The sequence below is a fragment of the Halichondria panicea genome, chromosome 7, assembly GCF_963675165.1.
Source record: "Halichondria panicea chromosome 7, odHalPani1.1, whole genome shotgun sequence".
In the NCBI taxonomy this organism is placed as follows: Eukaryota; Metazoa; Porifera; class Demospongiae; order Suberitida; family Halichondriidae; genus Halichondria; species Halichondria panicea.
Window position 1 is genome coordinate 2,348,445 of NC_087383.1, and position 20,692 is coordinate 2,369,136.

At 41.2% G+C, this 20,692-nt stretch overlaps 2 protein-coding genes and 2 long non-coding RNA genes across 5 annotated transcripts in view; 2 read left to right on the plus strand and 2 right to left on the minus strand.

Annotated features, from left to right (window-relative positions):
• LOC135339215 (uncharacterized) overlaps window positions 1–20,692 on the minus strand; it is a 62,687-nt gene that overhangs the window by 26,039 nt on the left and 15,956 nt on the right. The gene's annotated exons all lie outside the window — the stretch shown is intronic.
• On the plus strand, window positions 1,040–3,897 carry LOC135338902 (NACHT, LRR and PYD domains-containing protein 3-like). Its single transcript, XM_064534996.1, has 2 exons — window positions 1,040–1,343; window positions 1,508–3,897. Exons 1-2 carry the CDS (start codon window positions 1,040–1,042, stop codon window positions 3,823–3,825), a joined length of 2,622 nt encoding a protein of 873 aa, XP_064391066.1. The 3' UTR covers window positions 3,826–3,897.
• Window positions 11,238–12,185, plus strand: LOC135339177 (uncharacterized). Its single transcript, XM_064535323.1, has 2 exons — window positions 11,238–11,388; window positions 11,459–12,185. The coding sequence occupies exons 1-2, from the start codon at window positions 11,364–11,366 to the stop codon at window positions 11,950–11,952; spliced, it is 519 nt and encodes a 172-aa protein (XP_064391393.1). The 5' UTR covers window positions 11,238–11,363; the 3' UTR covers window positions 11,953–12,185.
• On the minus strand, window positions 15,455–16,604 carry LOC135339224 (uncharacterized). Its single transcript, XR_010395932.1, has 3 exons — window positions 16,502–16,604; window positions 15,960–16,028; window positions 15,455–15,766 (listed from the first exon to the last, which is right to left on the minus strand). It is a non-coding gene; the product is annotated as an uncharacterized LOC135339224 (long non-coding RNA).

Genomic DNA, 20,692 nt, shown 5'->3' on the forward strand with positions numbered 1-20,692 from the left:
ATGTAGCAGCCATTGTGAACTTTGACCGCTTTGGAGTATGGCAGGAAATGCAACTTCTGTTTCCTATAATTATTGGACCAAAACTAATTCTCCAGAGGTGCACTTAATACACGGCAATTGGAGAGTGCCAAAACTCAACTCTGCATGCAGTTCTGGTACTGTAAGACCTCTAATTAAGGTGACCCTCCAAATATGCGACACTCTAGCTCGAGCTTAGGTAATTTTCTGACTTCTACGACAGCTACGTTGACAATTATGTTTTAATGTCGCGTCCTAAATGAGGTAAATATAGCCACACCCTAGCATCGATTTCAATCCACTGGAAAACACGTTCTAGAAATTGAGGCAAGTATAGACTGAGTTAGAGCTACCTATAATCAGATGTGACATCAGGTTTTTAACATAATGTTCAACCTAAAAGAAGCGACATCTGGCTTAAAATGTACTGCTTTAATTACGGTAATCACATTTCTTACTTGAATACGTCGGGTTCATTTACTGACACGACAGCATTCTCAGCCTCAAACTGTGCAAATTAAAGAACAGAAAACATGATCCACGACCTTACAACATAACTTAAACCAACAGATTAACCAGACAATATTATTGATGAACCAGACAATGGCTGATCAATTGACTCACCCTCTTTCCATTCGGAGATCGAGAATGCTGTAATACTTTAGCAAATGGAGCTGGAGCCAGGTTTTGTCTAGTGAAAATCAAATGTCTTTGGTGGGTGTGGTATTAAATGCAAAAAAGTGGGTGTATCTCAATCTTAGATATCTGAGATACACCCACTTTTTTTGCAAGTCATGCAAAAACAATAACACATCTAAGAGAGATCTAGAGCTAGCTGCAAGGCACAGATTTATTTGCTGGAATGGCCACTAAAGAGCAGAACCAAGGTATAAAGACTGTCATGTTTCCTATAAATGATAAACCCAATGATTGCTAAAGCATAAAACCCTCATTGGTGATTGCTAACCTTGTGTGCTTGCTATCTATTTCAGAGCTCACAATTGACGATCTGAAGACAGAAATGAAACTGACTGATGAGCAGCTCAATACAGCAATAAAGGAACCAGATCTACCCGAGTTGGCAGCATGTTTCGACAATGTTCACAAAGGCTATCTTGAAAAATTGGAGCTCTCACCTGGAGAGCAAACTGACGTGAGGACTAGAGCATATGTAGATGGCACTCTGGCAGGAATGTTGCTGGCTTTGAAATTCTGGATTCTGACCAACGGACAAGACGCCACTTTCCAAGCTCTGCTACTCATCATACTCTCCCTGCTCAAAGAAGACGTTGCTGTTCGAGTGTGCAAGTACTTGTCTGACAAATGTGAGTCTGTCATGTGAGAGTGTGGTTAGTGTGGTCATTGTGGTACCATACGTTGTGGGAGTGATTGCAACCAAATAAGGGACTGTCCACTTAATTGCTATTATTACACATATTCTGTATTAAGATTACTAGGAATGGTACTCACCTATTGTTTTTTTCCCCAGACTCCACCACCTCGTTCCCCCCCTCCCGAGAGAGGGTCCTGCTGAACCACAAGCTGTCCTCGTACAGGGACTACCTACAAAGTTTCTACAGAGAACCAGACTCCACATCAGCCACACAATGGCCTCACGTCCCAATAAAAACAATTTTCAAACTGGCCATGATTCAGAAGGAAAAAATACAGAGAGGAAGAATCGACGATGAATTTTTTAGATTATCAATCACAGGAAAAATTGACGACATTTTACTTTTAAAGACTCCTGTTAACTTGATGAATATTTTCTCTGAGATTGGGGATAGACGAAACTTTGTTTTGATTGAAGGAGCTCCCGGCTCTGGCAAGAGCACCCTTGCTCTACACATCTGTCAGGAGTGGGCAAAGGGGAAACTGTTCCAAGAGTTTGATATTGCAATCCTTGTCAGACTGAGAGATCCCCTTGTTAAAGAAGCAAATACAATTGCTGACATACTTCCCTGCATCGATACGGCCGTGGCTAGTGAGACAGAGGCGGTAATAAAATCACTGTATGGCAAAGGTGTACTGTGGGTGCTAGACGGATGGGATGAGCTTCCTTCTGACCTCCCTAGAGACTCAATCATCAACAAACTGATCCGACCAGGCATGTCACAAGAACGTCCACTACACAAATCAACCATGATTGTAACATCTCGACCGTCATCTTCGGCTGAGCTCCACCGACTAGTGTCGTCCAGGGTGGAGGTGTTGGGGTTCACTCCACATCAACTAGAACAGTATTTTACCGAGTGTCTGGAAGGTGACTCACAAGCTGTACAGACTCTACTGGAGAGAATTCGAGAGAACCCAGCGGTAGAAGGTAGCTGCTACCTCCCCCTCAATGCTTCCATTGTCGTTAATTGCTTCCTTTCTGATAACCACTCACTCCCCACATCCAACCACGGGATATTTACATCAGTTGTCCAAAGCTCTCTCAAGAGATACCTCCAGGATAGGTTGGGGAAGACCACTTCAGTGGGAGACATCACATCCCCAGACTCACTGCCCTCGGAAATCAAAACGCAGACCGTACAAATGTGTCAACTTGCATATTATGGGATTGAAGCCAACAAAGCAACATTTACTGATGGTGATTTGGCCGCTCTTTGCATTGCGAAGGAGATTTCAAACGTTGGATTATTACAAACTGTTCCCAGTATCATTAGCGACGGTCATCTGGTGTACTACTGCTTTCTCCACCTGTCTATTCAAGAGCTACTAGCAGCAATCCACATATCTCTCATGTCTCCCAAGCAACAAATTTCTGTATTCCAGAAGCTGTTTGGTAGTCCTCGATTCAGTGCAGTCTTCCAATTTTATGCTGGTATCACCAAACTGAGAGCTAGTAGACCAATCCTCAGCTTGCTACCTCGATTCTTGTGTCCAGTTCCAGCCACTGTTTTTGATCTGGTCAGAAAGGTTGTCAAAACTGAGAAAGAGAAGAAGCATTATGAGCCGAAGCCCCTTTTGTTGTCCCTCATCAATTGTTTGTACGAAGCTGAAGACTCGCGACTGTGTGTGTTTGTGGCTAATCTTCTTAATCACAATCTAGATCTTCAACGCACTACAATGAATCCTATTGACTGCCTCTCTGTTGGATATTTCGCATCAGTTTGTTCCAATAGCAGTAATGGATTATTCGCACTGAACCTCAGCAATTGCTCTATTGATGACCAAGGCTGCAAATTTCTGGCCCGAGGACTCTCCAAGTGTCCCAACTTTAATAATAATATTCCTACAGAAGGGATACACATCTCTGAGATTATCGAGCACATTACTTTGTGTAATAATGCCATTGGTAACAGTGGACTTAGCACACTCTGTGAGGCCTTGTCAACTAACACATCATTAAAGAGCCTGTCCCTGAGCAATTGCTCACTAACAATATCAGACGACAATGGAGCTGCTCTCTATCAACTCCTGAATACAAACAATTCCCTCGAATATCTTAGTTTGTCTCATAACACAGTGACTAGCTGTCGTCACATTGCTGCTGGACTTGCAGTCAATAAGACTCTGAGAAGATTGGAATTGTATACCTGTAATTTGACTGATCAGAGTATCGAGGAGCTATCAACTGGACTGATCAACAAGATTGAAACACTGAACATTTGGAGTTATGGCTCATCAATAACAGAAGATGGAATTAAGACGCTTGCCAGACATTTAACCACCCACTGCTCTGAACTGACAGAATTGGAGATACCCGCCCACCTAAGATCCTGTATCAAGACAGTATTCAGGGACGCTAACAAAGAGAGGAAGAGAAATGGACTACTCGAGATTAGTGTGCTTGCAATCTAATCTCGACCATTGCATGTATTTTTGACAATTAATTTTATTCTACCATAATAATAATTATAATTATATGACTTGCTTTGAGAAAAGAAAAAATAGAGTAGAAGTACCGGTACCGGTTGGACATAATTATTACACGTAAAACAAAGATCGTTGTTAATGGAAGTTGCATTGGTCAATATAATTATAGCACATGTACAGATGGTGACGAGTGAATTCAATGCTTCCTACTGACACGGAGAGCATGTCATGCACTAGCTGTATGTATGTAACTGAATACACTATTGTAATAATGCTATAATCTCCACCTAGCTAGCCTCCTTCACAGGCTTTCAAGAGAAGTGCGGCCTGGGCCGGGATCGAGGCTAATCTCGACATGATCTACTTTTGACAATAATTATATTACTAGGACAATTTACAAAACAGTTAGTGTACAGAAGACTAGAAATATGTCGGCACATTACATAACAATTACCTAAAAACAAATCAGTTGGAATTGGTCAATATAGCACAGTAATAATGATGGTTTAAATTCAATGCTCCCTACAGTGTCACAGAGAGCACATGCACTGTACGTATAAAACTGTCAATGAATGTAGTGGAAATCCAATTTAACGCTCTGTCGATTTTTGTTTATAGGAAGATGAGCAGATTTTCACTTTGGCCCTTTCAAACATCTTCATGATTGCCAAGCCCTCGTATTGCAGCTGAAGGAGGTCCTGTGTGGGGAGAAGAGAGAGCAGTGAAACACTTCAACTAGTATATACCGTACAGCGCGAAATTTTCGAGGGGCTTAATTTCGCGGATTTCGTGGGTTAGAATTCAACACGAAAATTAAGTTCACGAAAATTGATCCTTTAATTAGAATTACCTGCTATCATGCAAATATTTAAAGGCGTGGCTTCAGGTAAGCAGTCATTCCGCGAACATTGTGCAACGAAATAGCTTTTAGAGGCCAATCCACGAAATATAAGTGCCTCGAAAATTTCGCGCTATACGGTAAGACAAAGAATGCATGTACCGTATAGCGTGTAATTTTCGTGGGGCAAAATATTCATGGTTTTCGCGGTTGGAGGTCTGACCACGAATATTTTACCCACGAATGAAGCGACCTTGCCTACCTTTACCTGCAGTGCAAGCAGCTACCACAAAAATATTACCCACGAAATGTCTCAATATTGCTGAACCACGAATATTTTATCCCCCGAAAATTACCCGCTATACGGTAAGACAAAGAATGCATGTATTTGCAAGACAAATGAATACATGTACTTACATACACCGTACAAGCATACCAACACTATACCTGACACAAGGCAGTAAACTTCTTAAACACTTTACGTACCTACCAAATTAATTCTACCTGTACACACACCCTCACCTGGAGGACCAGCTCCACCTTCTCTATCTGCCTGACGTGATCTCAAACACAATACTTTCGAACCTGAACCTGGGCGAGTAAGAAATAATGTTCACATAATTATAGCATAACGTTGCACATAAGATCAAGGTCGTAGCAAGCGGTCAGGCTGGTCAGGTTTTGGCCTAACCACTTTTTGCAGCTGGGTAGGTAATGGTCGTAAATATTGTAAGTGATAATGCGCATGCTGTTTTGGTGAGGAAAAGTGATGACCTTTTCTGAGGTAAAAAATTCACCACTGTATGCAAAAGTTCCAATAGTAGAAAAGCAGCTGACCTTTAATTGTTAGTTGGCCTGACCACTTTAAAGTTGCTTGCTACGCCCCTGCATGAAGATTGGGGCATAAAAATAAGTTAATAGCCTCACACTGGAGGAATTGTTAAAGTCTAGATTAGTAGTATAGTCTGAGCTTCAGTCAAACAGTGGACAAAGTACGTACCAGAGTAATTAATGGCACATGTGATGATTATCATGTTGTTTAATAGAAGTATGCTAGTATAATGGCTACTCTCACTCAAGTATACGGAGACTCACAGAGTGGGTGGAGCATATCTCCATGGACGCTGATGTATAGATGATTGGTTTGGTTACGTCAGAGTACTCGTCGATACCCAGCTTTCTGTCCGGGGGGTCCACTGTCGATGCTCGCAGGAAGAACTCTCTGTGGGGGGTACAATGAGTGTATGTATATTCATACCCTCTGCATGGCAACGAAAATAGCTAATGTGCAATTTAGATCATACGATACTTTAGTAGAAGGTAGAAACACACATGGCATCATCACATGACCATCATTCGTACATACACACTTTCAACTATTTGACTACAAATTCAGTTTTGGTTATCACATTTCTTATACCTAAACTTCTTGAAGTGTACGGGTTCATTACTGACAGGGCAGCACTCTCAGCCTCAAACTGTGCAAAGGAACAGGAAAAACACGATAAACTCTTAAACCAACAGATATAACCAGACAATAATCATGGAAAGTTAATAATTTTCTGCTGATTTGGCGTTTTTTACCAACAAATAATTCTCTAGTCCAGTACTAATTTAATGTACATAGATGCAGTGCATAATGTAGGCCATAATCTGTACAGGTATACTGTACCACTTTTATCACCTGTTGTTTGTAGCACTCAAATATCTACCCCATCGGCACACTGCTCTGCTCCAACTCCTCACAGCGATCCAGTGCCTTCTTGAGCTCTTCCTCCATCACAAGTCTCTCTTGCACAGCAGACTGGGTAATAGATTGCATGGTGGTCATGTACACACACACAGGTATACAGATACAACCATCACAGCATCGTGGTAGTGGTACAGTAGTTATATAATTGCAGGTACATGTATTAATGAAAGCACCGCAGGTGCTGATGCCTCGGTGGAGGTGCAAAGCTACATAACATAAAGCTACACACATTATCATGATGAATATTTTTGCATTTTTGCTGCATGCAGACTCAAATTGCATGGTGGTCGATCATGTACACACACACACACAGGTAATACAACCACCATGTGGTAGTGGTACAGCTGTTTGCTCACTGCATTACCACAAAACAACAAAATACCATACAATGTTGCTATGCAAACAACATGTGGTCCTAAGCAATGATGGCTTCTAGCACTTGTAGGTACTTTTTGAGAGTTACAAAAATGGATAATCTGCGAGACCCTCAAAAATTACCCACTATAAGGTGGCATCAATATTAACTGATACAGTACCAGAAATGCAACTTTTATATGGGGAAAAAAACGGGCAATAGTCTCTAGACACAATCGGTATCATGTATTGTGTATTTTGCCTAAGCCTTAATCAGTACATACTGTATAGCAGGTCATTTTCGTGGGATAAAAAATCCGAGACAAAAACGTAGGCGTGGTGCAGCAGTGATTTTGTGTGTAAAAATTCCCTTTGCTTCACTGCATTGCATGCGTTCCGGTCAACCATGCCTACGTTTTCGTGAGTGATAAATATTCGTCAAGGTTTAGCTTGCCCACGGAAACTCTACCCAGGACGCTATACGTACGGTACGGTATACTGTACCACTGTATCACCTGTTTCAAGTACTCTTCCTTCTCACGTTACTTTGTAGCACTCGAATATGTCCACCCCGTCCACTGCTCTGCTCCAACTCCTCACAGCGATCCAGTGCCTTCTTGAGCTCTTCCTCCATCACAAGTCTCTCTTGCACAGCAGACTGGGTAATAGATTGCATGGTGGTCATGTACACACACACAGGTATACAGATACAACCATCACAACATCGTGGTAGTGGTACAGTAGTTATAATAAAGGTACAGTAGACTCTCGCTATTCCGACTCTCTGAAGTATGGCCTGAAATGTGGCCAACTCGCTATTCTGTATACCTGCTGCCCCAAACTAGTAATTTTATACATAATTATACATTTTGGGTGTGGTTTAGCAGAAAAACTGTGTGTGGGGGGAGTGGTTGGGGTGTACAATGAGAGGTAGGAAGCGGGATGCTCATGAACACTACAATGAAAGTTATAAAAAGGTAAACCGTTTTGTGAGCAAACACAGCTGTGGGATTACATTGTAATAGAGAGGAAATGATTCATTTATTATCCTCGAGACAAAACCGCAAAATCAGTCATTAATATTCGAGGTAGGTTGATTTTAAGCCGCGGCTATTTTCTGAAATGCAAACTACCGCGCTCTTCTGGCCAAGTTGCACTGTCCCAAGGGTGGCCGGATTAACGAGAGTCTACTGTACATGTATTAATTATACAGTATTCACCGAGTGTATACATGTACATGCTAAACTCACATCTGCCTTGCTGTTGGCCAGTTCCAATTCTCTCACCAGCTCAGCCATGACACCTGGGTCCATGATTTGAGACCTCTCGAGCAGCTTCTCCTCCAACTCCCTCAGCAGGTTATCCTCTAGACATTGAATGGTCTCACTCTTCTCCTCAACCTGACAAGGGAACATCAATAAGTTGCTGCCAGGTGGAGAATACTCGACATACAATAGTGACGTGCATGTACACTCAACTACAGAAAATCTGGCAATGAAATTTAACAGTATTCTCCCACTTTGAGATAAAGGTCAGCTTAAAGTTGGACTGTAGTTAGGTATTAAATAGGCATCTGCTATCAGGGTTGTTGCAATAACTATTATAAAGAGATAGTAGCGTACGTGTACATACAGCTGCAATAGTAGCGTACGTGTAATCACACAGTACACCATCAGATCAGCTATTCAGAGCATAGATCATACAGTATATACATGATCAATTGCTAAATGCTCTGAAATGCAGCTCACTAGCAAAAAAGTAATGCCTAGCAAATAGTACATCTATTTTGATTAAAGGCCACTGAACTTGTACTGCACATGTATATCTCTCACCTCTGTGGGTGGTATAGGAACGAGGGAGGCCCTCTGATACTGTCTAGAGGACTGGACTTCTTCTCACTGCCAATCTAGGAGGTATGAAAACAAAATATGCATTTGGTAAAATCTACTCTCAAACAACATTGCACAATGACCATTCCTCCTCTCACCTCCTGCTCGTTCAGGAACATCATGAACCTTTGAAGGACTCGTCACATGATCTTGGAGCAAAAAGATACGGACTTGGTTGAGGATTTGAGTGAGGATAAAGTGAGAGAGGAGGTTGTGGGGGGAGGGGCCTCAGACCAGGGCTGGTGGGACGTAGTGTCACGTGAGAAAAGACTCGGACACATGGTCCTCCGTCTGGACAGCTGCTGTGAGGAGAATGAGAATTGTAAGGCACTGGAATTGAACTGTGCACAAGCACGAAATACATGTACTATTTTATTCGCACCACATAACTAACTAAAAATGCTCACCAATAAAACACCACACACTACTTGGTGTACAACATTTTAACGAGTCTAAAAGTATACAAATGAACTTCTGCTCTTCTATAGACAACCTGCCCAACCCTCCACATACACACTGGCTGGATCATGCATAAAGAAAATGGCATCTATTTTCACAGCGTTTGACCATCAGAGAGAATAATCTCACGCCCATATTGCTGATTTGCTTGAAATGCCCACCACCATCTTAGCAATGTACCAGCAAAGGGCTTTTGTTGTGAGCATCAATGGTAGGCCATGGCATTCAGTTGCTATTGATGAGTCACATGAAATACAGGTACTCTCTGATAAGAAGATTTTATGCAATCAGATCTTAATTAGAAATGGGAGGCTCACTATCAAAGCCTATAAGGTGTTAGGTATTCCGAAAATAATTTTCTTCTACCAACTAGATCAAAACTATAAAGGAAACAATTTTACTTTTCCCTATAGTGAGATCTCAGCTCTCTCAACTCTGGCAATCAATAAGGCTCAAATACATTTATTCTTAAAGTGATTGAGCTCACCTTTGGTAGCGCTGACTTATCACAGCTGTTGGTCCAATTCTCCAAAACTCTGAGCTTCCCCTCGAGGTGCAACTGCAAGTGACAGAAGAGAAAATAGCTCCAATAATATTATACAATAATTAGTAGTATAGACACTGAAAGAGCAGATTACCAGGGACATAATTATTGCAGTGCTTATAATTATAGCTGCTCAAAGTGGTCATAAAGCTTCAACAGAACAACCAACCTGTATATTAAAATACATGCATGTACCCTGGGAGCAATGCAGACGTCAATCAGTCAAGAATTTATTCACAGCTGCAGGCACACACTTGCCCAACCCACTCACCAGAGAGGACACCCTGATAGTAGTGCCATCACTGAGTTCCTCATCTCTAACCTTGCTTTCAATGGTCAGTTTGAATATTGTGTGTGATCTGGAGTTGTGCTGGGTAGATCCAAATGTCCGGTTCTCTGAGCAGAAGAGATTATACACATTACCAGCACATCAGGTGCACAGGCAGCATGCATGTACATGTACACACAAGGCTAAGTCTGAGAGCTCACACTAGGGCAGACCAACAGTGGCTGTAATAAAGAGGTGACATGCTAACACAGGTTGCTTGAAACCAACCCTATATGGAGACTGGGCCATTAACCTGGCTACAGGGTGATCACATTAGACAGACAGGTTCACAAAGGTGCACAAGTGATAGTGACTTACTCTCCCCGATCTCAATGAGACTAGTAAATATCTTGGGGAGGGAAATCGGCTCCTCAGACAACCCAACCAACTTATGAGTTAGCCTAGCTTGCACTAATTTAAAGCCCTATTGATTATTAGTCATAAAAGTGCAACAAAAGCTGTGCTGCCTAGCAGCAGCCATTGTGAACTTTGACCGCTTTGGAGATACATAATTATGGCAGGAAATGCAACTTCTGTTTCCTATAATTATTTGACCAAAGCTAATTCTCCAGAGGTGCATACTTAATACACGGCAATTGGAGAGTGCCAAAACTCAACTCTGCAGTTCAGGTACTGTAAGACCTCTAATTAAGGTGACCCTCCAAATATGTGACACTCTCGAGCTTAGGTAATTTTCTGACTTCTACGACAGCTACGTTGACAATTATGTTTTAATGTCGCGTCCTAAATGAGGTAAATATAGCTAGCCACACCCTAGCATCGGTTTTGGAAAACACGTTCTAGAAACTGAGGCAAGTATAGACTGAGTAGAGCTACCTATAATCAGATACGACATCAGGTTTTTAACATAATGTTCAACCTCCAAAAGAAGCGACCTCTGGCTTAAAAAGTGTCGCTTTAATTAAAGGTATTTACGGTAATCACATTTCTTACTTGAATACGTCGGATTCATTACTGACAGGGCAGCATTCTCAGCCTCAAACTGTGCAAATTAAAAAACAGAAAACATGATCCACGACCTTACAAACCAATTGATGAACCAGACAATAATCTATGGCTAATAAATTGACTCACCCTCTTTCCATTGGGAGAATGCTGTAATACTTTAGCAATGAGCCAGGTTTCAAAAAATCATAACCCCATGCACCACATGCACCACATGAACAGTCTTTGGTGGGTGTGGTAAATGCAAAGAAAAGTGGGTGTATATCAGTATTTGGCATCTGAGATACACCCACTTTTTTTGCAAAAACAAAACACAATATATTTCAGAGTCTGAGATAGAGAGCTAACTCTTCAATCTATGCTGCAAGGCACAGATTTATATATTTACTGGAATGGCTACTAAAGAGCAGAACCAAGGTATAAAGAGTGTCATGTTTCCTATAAAGAATAAACCCAATGGAACTCACCTATTGTTTTGTTTCCCCAGACTCCACCACCTCGTGTCCTCCCTCCCGAGAGAGGGTCCTGCTGAGCCACAAGCTGTCCTCGTACAGGGACTACCTACAAAGTCGCTACAGAGAACCAGACTCCACATCAGTCACACAATGGCCTCCCGTCTCAACAAAAACAATTTTCAAACTGGCCATGATTCAGAAGGAGAAAATACAGAGAGGCAGAATTGACGATGAATTTTTTAGACTATCAATCACAGGAAAAATTGACGATATTTTACTTCAAAAAACTCCGGTTGACTTGATAAACATTTTCTCTGAGATTAGAGATAGACGAAACTTTGTGTTGATTGAAGGAGCTCCCGGCTCTGGCAAGAGCACCCTTGCTCTACACATCTGTCAGGACTGGGCAAAGAGGAAACTGTTCCAAGAGCTCGATATTGCAATCCTCGTGAAACTAAGAGATCCCCTCGTTAGAGAAGCCATTACAATTCCTGACATACTTCCCTGCATTGATACGGCCGAATAACAGAAGATGGAATGAAGACGCTTGCCAGACATCTAACCACCCACTGCTCTGAACTGACACGATTGTACATACCCAGACACCTAAGATCCTGTATCGAGACAGTATTCAGGGACGCTAACAAAGAAAGGAAGAGAAATGGACTACCTGAGATTAATGTGTATGCATTTAATCTCGACCATTGCATGTACTTTTGACAACTATTATATTTTATTCTACAATAATATTATCCAATATTGCTTCGAGAAAAGAAAAAAGTAGCGTACAGACATAATTATTACACGTAAAACAAAGGTCGACGTTGTTATTTATGCATCTAATCTCTATCATTGGTCAATATAATTATAGCACATGTACAGATGGTGACGAGTGAATTCAATGCTTCCTACTGACACGGAGAGCATGTCATGCACTAGCTGTATGTATGTAACTGAATACACTATTGTAATAATGCTATAATCTCCACCTAGCTAGCCTCCTTCACAGGCTTTCAAGAGAAGTGCGGCATGGGCCGGGATCGAGGCTAATCTCGACATGATTTACTTTTGACAACAATTATATTATTACTAGGACAATTTACAAAACAGTTAGTGCACAGAAGACTAGAAATATGTCGGCACATTACATAACAATTACCTAAAAACAAATCAGTTGGAATTGGTCAATATAGCACAGTAATAATGATGGTTTAAATTCAATGCTCCCAACAGTGTCACAGAGAGCACATGCACTGTACGTATAAAACTGTCAATGAATGTAGTGGAAATCCAATTTAACGCTCTGTCGATTTTTGTTCATGAGGAAGATGAGCAGATTAACGTTCACTTTGGCCCTTTCAAACATCTTCATGATTGCCAGGCCCTCGTATTGCAGCTGAAGGAGGTCCTGTGTGGGGAGAAGAGAGGGCAGTGAAACACTTCAACTGGTATAAGACAAAGAATGCATGTATTTGTAAGACAAATGAATACATGTACTTACATACACCGTACAAGCATACCAACACTATACCTGACACAAGGCAGTAAACTTCTTGAACACTTTACGTACCTACTAAATTACACCACACCACTTTTTGTAGTTGGGTAGGTAATGGTCGTAAATATTGTGAGTGAAAATGTGCATGCTGTTTTGGTGAGGAAAAGTGATGACCTTTTCTGAGGTAAAAAATTCACCACTGTACAAAAGTTCCAATAGTAGAAAAGCAGCTGACCTTTAATTGCAAGTTGGCCTGACCACTTTAAAGTTGCTTGCTACGCCCCTGCATGAAGATTGGGGCATAAAAATAAGTTAATAGCCTCACAATGGAGGAATTGTTAAAGTCTAGATTAGTAGTATAGTCTGAGCTTCAGTCAAACAGTGGACAAAGTACGTACCAGAGCAATTAATGGCACATGTGATGATTATCATGTTGTTTAATAGAAGTATGCTAGTATAACGGCTACTCAAGTATACGGAGACTCACAGAGTGGGTGGAGCATATCTCCATGGACGCTGATGTATGGATGATTGGCTTGGTCACGTTAGAGTACGCGTCGATACCCAGCTATCTGTCCGGGGGGTCCACAGTCGATGCTCGCTGGAAGAACCCTCTGTGGGGGGTACAGTGAGAGTCATAATTATTATTATGATTCAGTTCCGGGAATAAATGTCATAGAAAGTCACTAATTGACTCACATTTTTTCCAGTCGAGGTAAATGGAACACAGCTATAGGTTACGTCTCTGTGGGACATGTGAAATTGTGTATCAGGTTTTAAGCAACTAATAAGGATTATCATCTATTAATCTTGTTGAGCGCACAGTCCATTCTACCCCCCGCCCACACACACCTGGTCAGTAGACAGCTGATTGCCTATCCACAACATCGAAGGATTTTATCGCGGCTATGTACTTCATTGTACAGCTGCAAGGGGAGTGACGTGTGATACAGTGTGATTCAATGAAAGTCAGTACAACACAGTTAGTGTATGTTTACCAAAGAGGTACATGAGATTGTTCTGACAAATCATTCTTGTACTCTCTAATACACTAACAGGGTTTCATCTAGGATAACAAGTTGGGGGGGGGGGGAGATTTGGGAGTGCGTAAGCGCAAGTGTTTGGCTATGCCCACTTAAAAAAAGTTGATTTAATACTAATGTGATGATGTCATTATTCTACAAGATTTGGGGGGGGGGGAAGAACCACCCCCCCCTACTAGATGAAACCCTGACTAACTGATACAGTACCAAAGATGCAACCTTTTACATGGCAAAATTAAAAACGGCCATTGTCAAAGTAATGTAGACGCAATCGGCATCATGTATAAATTGTGTATTTGGCCTGGCCTAAGCCATATTCAGTACATACTATATAGCAGGTCATTTTCGTAGGTTATAACATTCGAAACAAACAACGTCTACACACAGTAAGTGCAGTAGTAGTAGATCTAAGAGGTAGTCTAATGCTCAAGAATGATGGAACATCTTATATACATATAGTAGTCATCTGCAGAATTGTGTAGAGGAGATGTTTCACCATCTTTGAGCATTAGTTTACCTCTTAGATCTACTACTACTGCACTGCACTATACTGCACTTACTGTGTATATAGCTAGTAGGTATCTTCAAGACCAGCTAGCTCACTGACAGTTGACAAACTAATGCTCAAAGATGGTGGAACATCTCTACACAATTCTACTACTACTGCATGCACTTACTGTGTATATAGTAGGTATCTTCAAGACCAGCTAGCTCACTGATAGTTGACAAACACACTCTCTGGGACAAAAACCATTGTGTAGCTCTTACTTCAATATTTTACAAACTTCCTTTATTTAGAATAATAGCGCATGCATTGCAGAATGCAGAGGCTGCAAAATATGGTGGGCCGTTTGTTTCAAAATTCAAATGTTACATTTTCATTCAAATCACAATACATTCATTCAAGATGTGCAATTTTCATTCAAGAGCATTCAAGATTATTCATTCAAGATTCAAGATTTTGATGGATGCATAAACATGCATAATTTCAGATGACTTTAGCCACACTTTGTGGTTTTATTGCATGGTGTAGTTGTTTTAATTAACAGGAAATGGGGTTCACAATAATCAACTCCCTCCCTCAGTAGTGGTAAGGTGATTCCCAAACCAGAAACATGACATTGATTGACGAAAATTAACAAGAGGTCAGGGGTTCGTTGCCGACCTTCGAGTTTTGAGCATTAAGCAAAGGACATCTTATAAATGTTGTGTTTTAATGACTGTATATGCATGCATGGCATGCATATCTTGAATAATTATTGTCGACTTGAATGCATTAAAATCTTGAATGACAATTGCAGGTCTTGAATGAATACTGTATATGCATCTTGAATGAATGTATTGTAATCTGAATGAAAATATAACATTAATTTTGAATTTTGAAACAAACGGCCCACCATACACCATAAAAAAAACACATTGATTTTACAATGTAAAAGGGTGGGCCAGCTCAGCACAATTCAAACAGCAATCAAAATTCCAGGCTCTTAAACGAATAGGACTATTATATCATTCAATGACAATTTAGAGAAAAGTAGCGAAGTACATAGTATGTTAGAACATTAGGTCGTTAATTAATCAATTGCAACGTGTCAATAGTACATGCAGATGATATAAATAATTGAAGAATGCTCACATGCAATTGTCAATGAATACATGCAATTTGTTAATGGCAATACAATTTAACACTCTGAGGATTTTAAAAGTTCATGAGGGAAGATGAGCAGATTAACGTTCACTTTGGCCCTTCCAAACATCTTCATGATTGCCAGGCCCTCATATTGCAGCTGAAGGAGGTCCTGTGTGGGGAGAACAGAGGGCAGTGAAACACTTCAACTGGTGTATAAGACAAAGAATGCATGTATTTGTAAGACAAATGAATACATGTACTTACATACACCGTACAAGCATACCAACACTATACCTGACACAAGGCAGTAAACTTCTTGAACACTTTACGTACCTACCATCTACCTGTACACACACCCTCACCTGGAGGACCAGCTCCACCTTCTCTATCTGCCTGACGTGATCTCAAACACAACACTTCCGAACCTGAACCTGGGCGAGTAAGAAATAATGTTCACATAATTATAGCATAACGTTGCATCAAGGTCGTAGCAAGCGGTCAGGCTGGTCAGGTTTTGGCCTAACCACTTTAGCAGCTGGGTAGGTAATGGTCGTAAATATTGTAAGTGATAATGCGCATGCTGTTTTGGTGAGGAAAAGTGATGACCTTTTTCTTAGGTAAAAAATTCACCACTGTATGCAAAAGTTCCAATAGTAGAAAAGCAGTTGACCTTTAATCAAGTTGGCCTGACCACTTTAAAGTTGCTTGCTACGCCCCTGCATGAAGATTGGGGCATAAAAATAAGTTAATAGCCTCACACTGGAGGAATTGTTACTGAGCTTCAGTCAAACAGTGGACAAAGTACGTACCAGAGCAATTAATGGCACATGTGATGATGATCATGTTGTTTAATAGAAGTATGCTAGTATAACGGCTACTCTCACTCAAGTATACGGAGACTCACAGAGTGGGTGGAGCATATCTCCATGAACGCCGATGTATGGATGATTGGCTTGGTCACGTCAGAGTACTTGTTGATACCCAGCCTTCTGTCCAGGGGGTCCACTGTCGATGCTCGCAAGAACTCTCTGTGGGGGGTACAATGAGTGTATGTATATTCATACCCTCTGCATGGCAACAAAAATAGCTAATGTGCAATTTAGATCATACGATACTTTAGTAGAAGGTAGAAACACACATGGCATCATCACATGACCATCATTCGTACATACACACTTTCAACTATTTGACTACAAATTCAGTTTTGGTTATCACATTTCTTATACCTAAACTTCTTGAAGGCGTCCGAGTGTACGGGTTCATTACTGACAGGGCAGCACTCTCAGCCTCAAACTGTGCAAAGGAACAGGAAAAACACGATAAACTCTTAAACCAACAGATATAACCAGACAATAATCATGGAAAGTTAATAATTTTCTGCAGATTTGGCGTTTTTTACCAACAAATAAGTATCTAGTCCAGTACTAGTTTAATGTACATAGATGCAGTGCATAATGTAGGCCATAATCTGTACAGGTATACTGTACCACTTTTATCACCTAATGTTCGTAGCACTCAAATATCTACCCCATCGGCACACTGCTCTGATCCAACTGTTCACAGCGATCCAGTGCCTTCTTGAGCTCTTCCTTCATCACAAGTCTCTCTTGCACAGCAGACTGGGTAATAGATTGCATGGTGGTCATGTACACACACACAGGTATACAGATACAACCATCACAGCATCGTGGTAGTGGTACAGTAGTTATAATAAAGGTACAGTAGACTCTCGCTATTCCGACTCTCTGAAGTACGGCCTGAAATGTGGCCAACTCGCTATTCTGTATACTTGCTGCCCCAAACTAGTAATTTTATACATATACATTTTGGGTGTGGTTTAGCAGAAAAACTGTGTGTGGGGGGAGTGGTTGGGGTGTACAATGAGAGGCATTGTGTGTGTATGTGAGGTGTGTGTGGGGGGAGAGGGGTTGTGTGCATTGTGTGTGTATGTGAGGTGAGGGGGGGGAGAGGGGTTGTGTGGATTGTGTGTGTATGTGAGGTGTGTGTGGGGGGGGAGAGGGGTTGTGTGCATTGTGTGTGTATGTGAGGTGTGTGGGGGGAGTGGTTGTGTGCATTGTGTGTGTATGTGAGGTGTGTGGGGGGAGTGGTTGGGGTGTACAATGAGAGGTAGGAAGCCATGAACACTACAATGAAAGTTATAAAAAAGGTAAACCGTTTTGTGAGCAAACACAGCTGTGGGATTACATTGTAATAGAGAGGAAATGATTCATTATCTTTATTTCTTATCCTCCAGACAAAACCGCAAAATTAGTCATTAATATTCGAAGTAGGTTGATTTTAAGCCGCGGCTATTTTCTGAAATGCAAACTACCGCGCTCTTCTGGCCAAGTTGCACTGTCCCAAGGGTGGCCGGATTAACGAGAGTCTACTGTACATGTATTAATTATACAGTATTCACCGAGTGTATACATGTACATGCTAAACTCACATCTGCCTTGCTGTTGGCCAGTTCCAATTCTCTCACCAGCTCAGCCATGACACCTGGGTCCATGATTTGAGACCTCTCGAGCAGCTTCTCCTCCAACTCCCTCAGCAGGTCATCCTCTAGACATTGAATGGTCTCACTCTTCTCCTCAACCTGACAAGGGAACATCAATAAGTTGCTGCCAGGTGGAGAATACTCGACATACAATAGTGACGTGCATGTACACTCAACTACTGAATCTGGCAATGAAATTTAACGGTATTCTCCCACTTTGAAATAAAGGCCAGCTTAAAGTTGGACTGTAGTTAGCAAATAGTAGATCGATTTTGATTAAAGGCCAGTGAATATTCTAACCACTGCACATGTGTATCTCTCACCTCTGTGGGTGGTATAGGAACGAGGGAGGCCCTCTGATACTGTCTAGAGGACTGGACTTCTTCTCACTGCCAAGGTATAAAAACAAAATATGCATTTGGTAAAATCTACTCTCAAACAACATTGCACATTGACAGGTAAAGGGTTATTAAAGTAAAATATGAAGTTTGACCAAGCATTCCTCCTCTCACCTCCTGCTCATTCAGGAACTTCATGAACCTTTGAAGGACTCGTCACATGATCTTGAAAGATACGGACTTGGTTGAGGATTTGAGTGGGGCTAAAGTGAGAGAGGAGGTTGTGGGAGAGGGGCCTCAGACCAGGGCTGGTGGGACGCAGTGTCACGTGAGAGAAGACTCGGACACATGATCCTCCGTCTGCGGACAGTTGCTGTGAGGAGAATGAGAATTTTAAGGCACTGGAATTGAACTGTGCACAAGCACGAAATACATGCACTATTTTATTCGTACCACATAACTAACTAAAAATGCTCACCAATAAAACACCACACACCACTTGGTGTACAACATTTTAACGAATCTACAAATGAACTGCTGCTCCTCTAGACAACCTGCCCAACCCTCCACATACACACTGGCTGGATCATGCATAAAGAAAATGGCATCTATTTTCACAGCGTTTGACCATCAAACGTATCAGAGAATAATCTCACGCCCATATTGCTGATTTGCTTGAAATGCCCACCACCATCTTAGCAATGTACCAGCAAGGGGCTTTTGTTGTGAGCATCAATGGTAGGCCATGGCATTCAGTTGCTATTGATGAGTCACAGGTACTCTCTGATAAGAAGATCTTAATTGGACTGTTTGTGTCTGAAATGGGAGGCTCACTACAACTTCATATCAGCTAAAGCCTACAAGGTGTTAGGGCCTTCTGAAAATATGATTTCCTCTACCAACTCGATCAAAACTATATAAGAAACAATTTTACTTTTCCCTAGTGAGATCTCAGCTCTCTCAACTCTGGCGACCAATTACTGCTCAAATACATTTATTCTTAAAGTGATTGAGCTCACCTTTGGTAGCGCTGACTTATCACAGCTGTTGGTCCAATTCTCCAGAACTCTGAGCTTCCCCTCGAGGTGCAACTGCAAGTGACAGAAGATTTAAGTTGAGGTTGAGAAAAGAGTTTCATGCAATAAAGTTAGAAGACACTGAATAAGCAGATTACCAGATAAAGTACAGCATAATTATGTTCTGGACAGGAAATTGTCCGGGTATAATTGGAACAGATTTTTATAGCGCATGCGAAGTGTCCGGGAATAATTAGCATGCAGCTGCATACGAGTGAGCTAAGTTTAATAGAACAGGGTACGACTGAATAGTTGCACTATTATAGCTATCTAAAACTAGATACTCAAAGCTATCTAACTGCAGCACTCTAAGTATTACTGGCTGGTTATGACTGTAACTCAACTTTTCAAGGTATTGTCCGGACAAATGTAATATTAAAGCACAAGAGTGTCCGTTGTATTAGAACAACGAAAATTGGCAGGCAAGAGTGTCAGGGATAATTAGAAGTTTCTGAGGCGATAAATTAGAAGATATACGGTACCTCAGAAACAGACATGCAAGTTCGTTGTCTAAGGACATAATTATTGCAGTGCTTATAACTATGGCTAATACAAGGGTGCTCAGTTAAAGTCGACCATACATACTTGATCCATATTATACATGTACCCTGGGAGCAGTACAATAAGTCAAGAGCTCATAGTAAAAAAGAGAGAGTATCGAACGCATCGCTATCTTGCATCAGATATATTCGGAAAGTAACGTGACACCCTGTCTGAAACACGTCATCAATTAAATTGATCAGTTACAAAGCAGGAAGTTACGCTACTTTCCAAATACATCTTATGCTACGTTGGATACTCTCTCTCTCTTATTATGGGACTCTTGTTATTAGCGGCCTCTCAAAAAATTGGCTAAGAATAATTACATGTACACAGCTGTAGGTACACACTTGCCCAACCCACTCACCAGAGAGGACACCTTCGAGGTTAGGTAAATTTATGACCTCTAAAAGTAGCGACAGCTGCGTTGACAATTAATTTTTAATGCCGCGTCCTAAATGGAGGTAAATGTAGGCACACCCTAGTAAAGTAGTAAAGATTCTAACTCACTGGAAAATACGTTTTTAAGTGGCTATAGAAATCGAGGCAAGTAGACTGAGTAGAGTTACATGTACCTCCAATTAGATGAGACCCTCTAAATAATGGACACCAGGTCTTCAACATGATTTTCAACCTCCAAA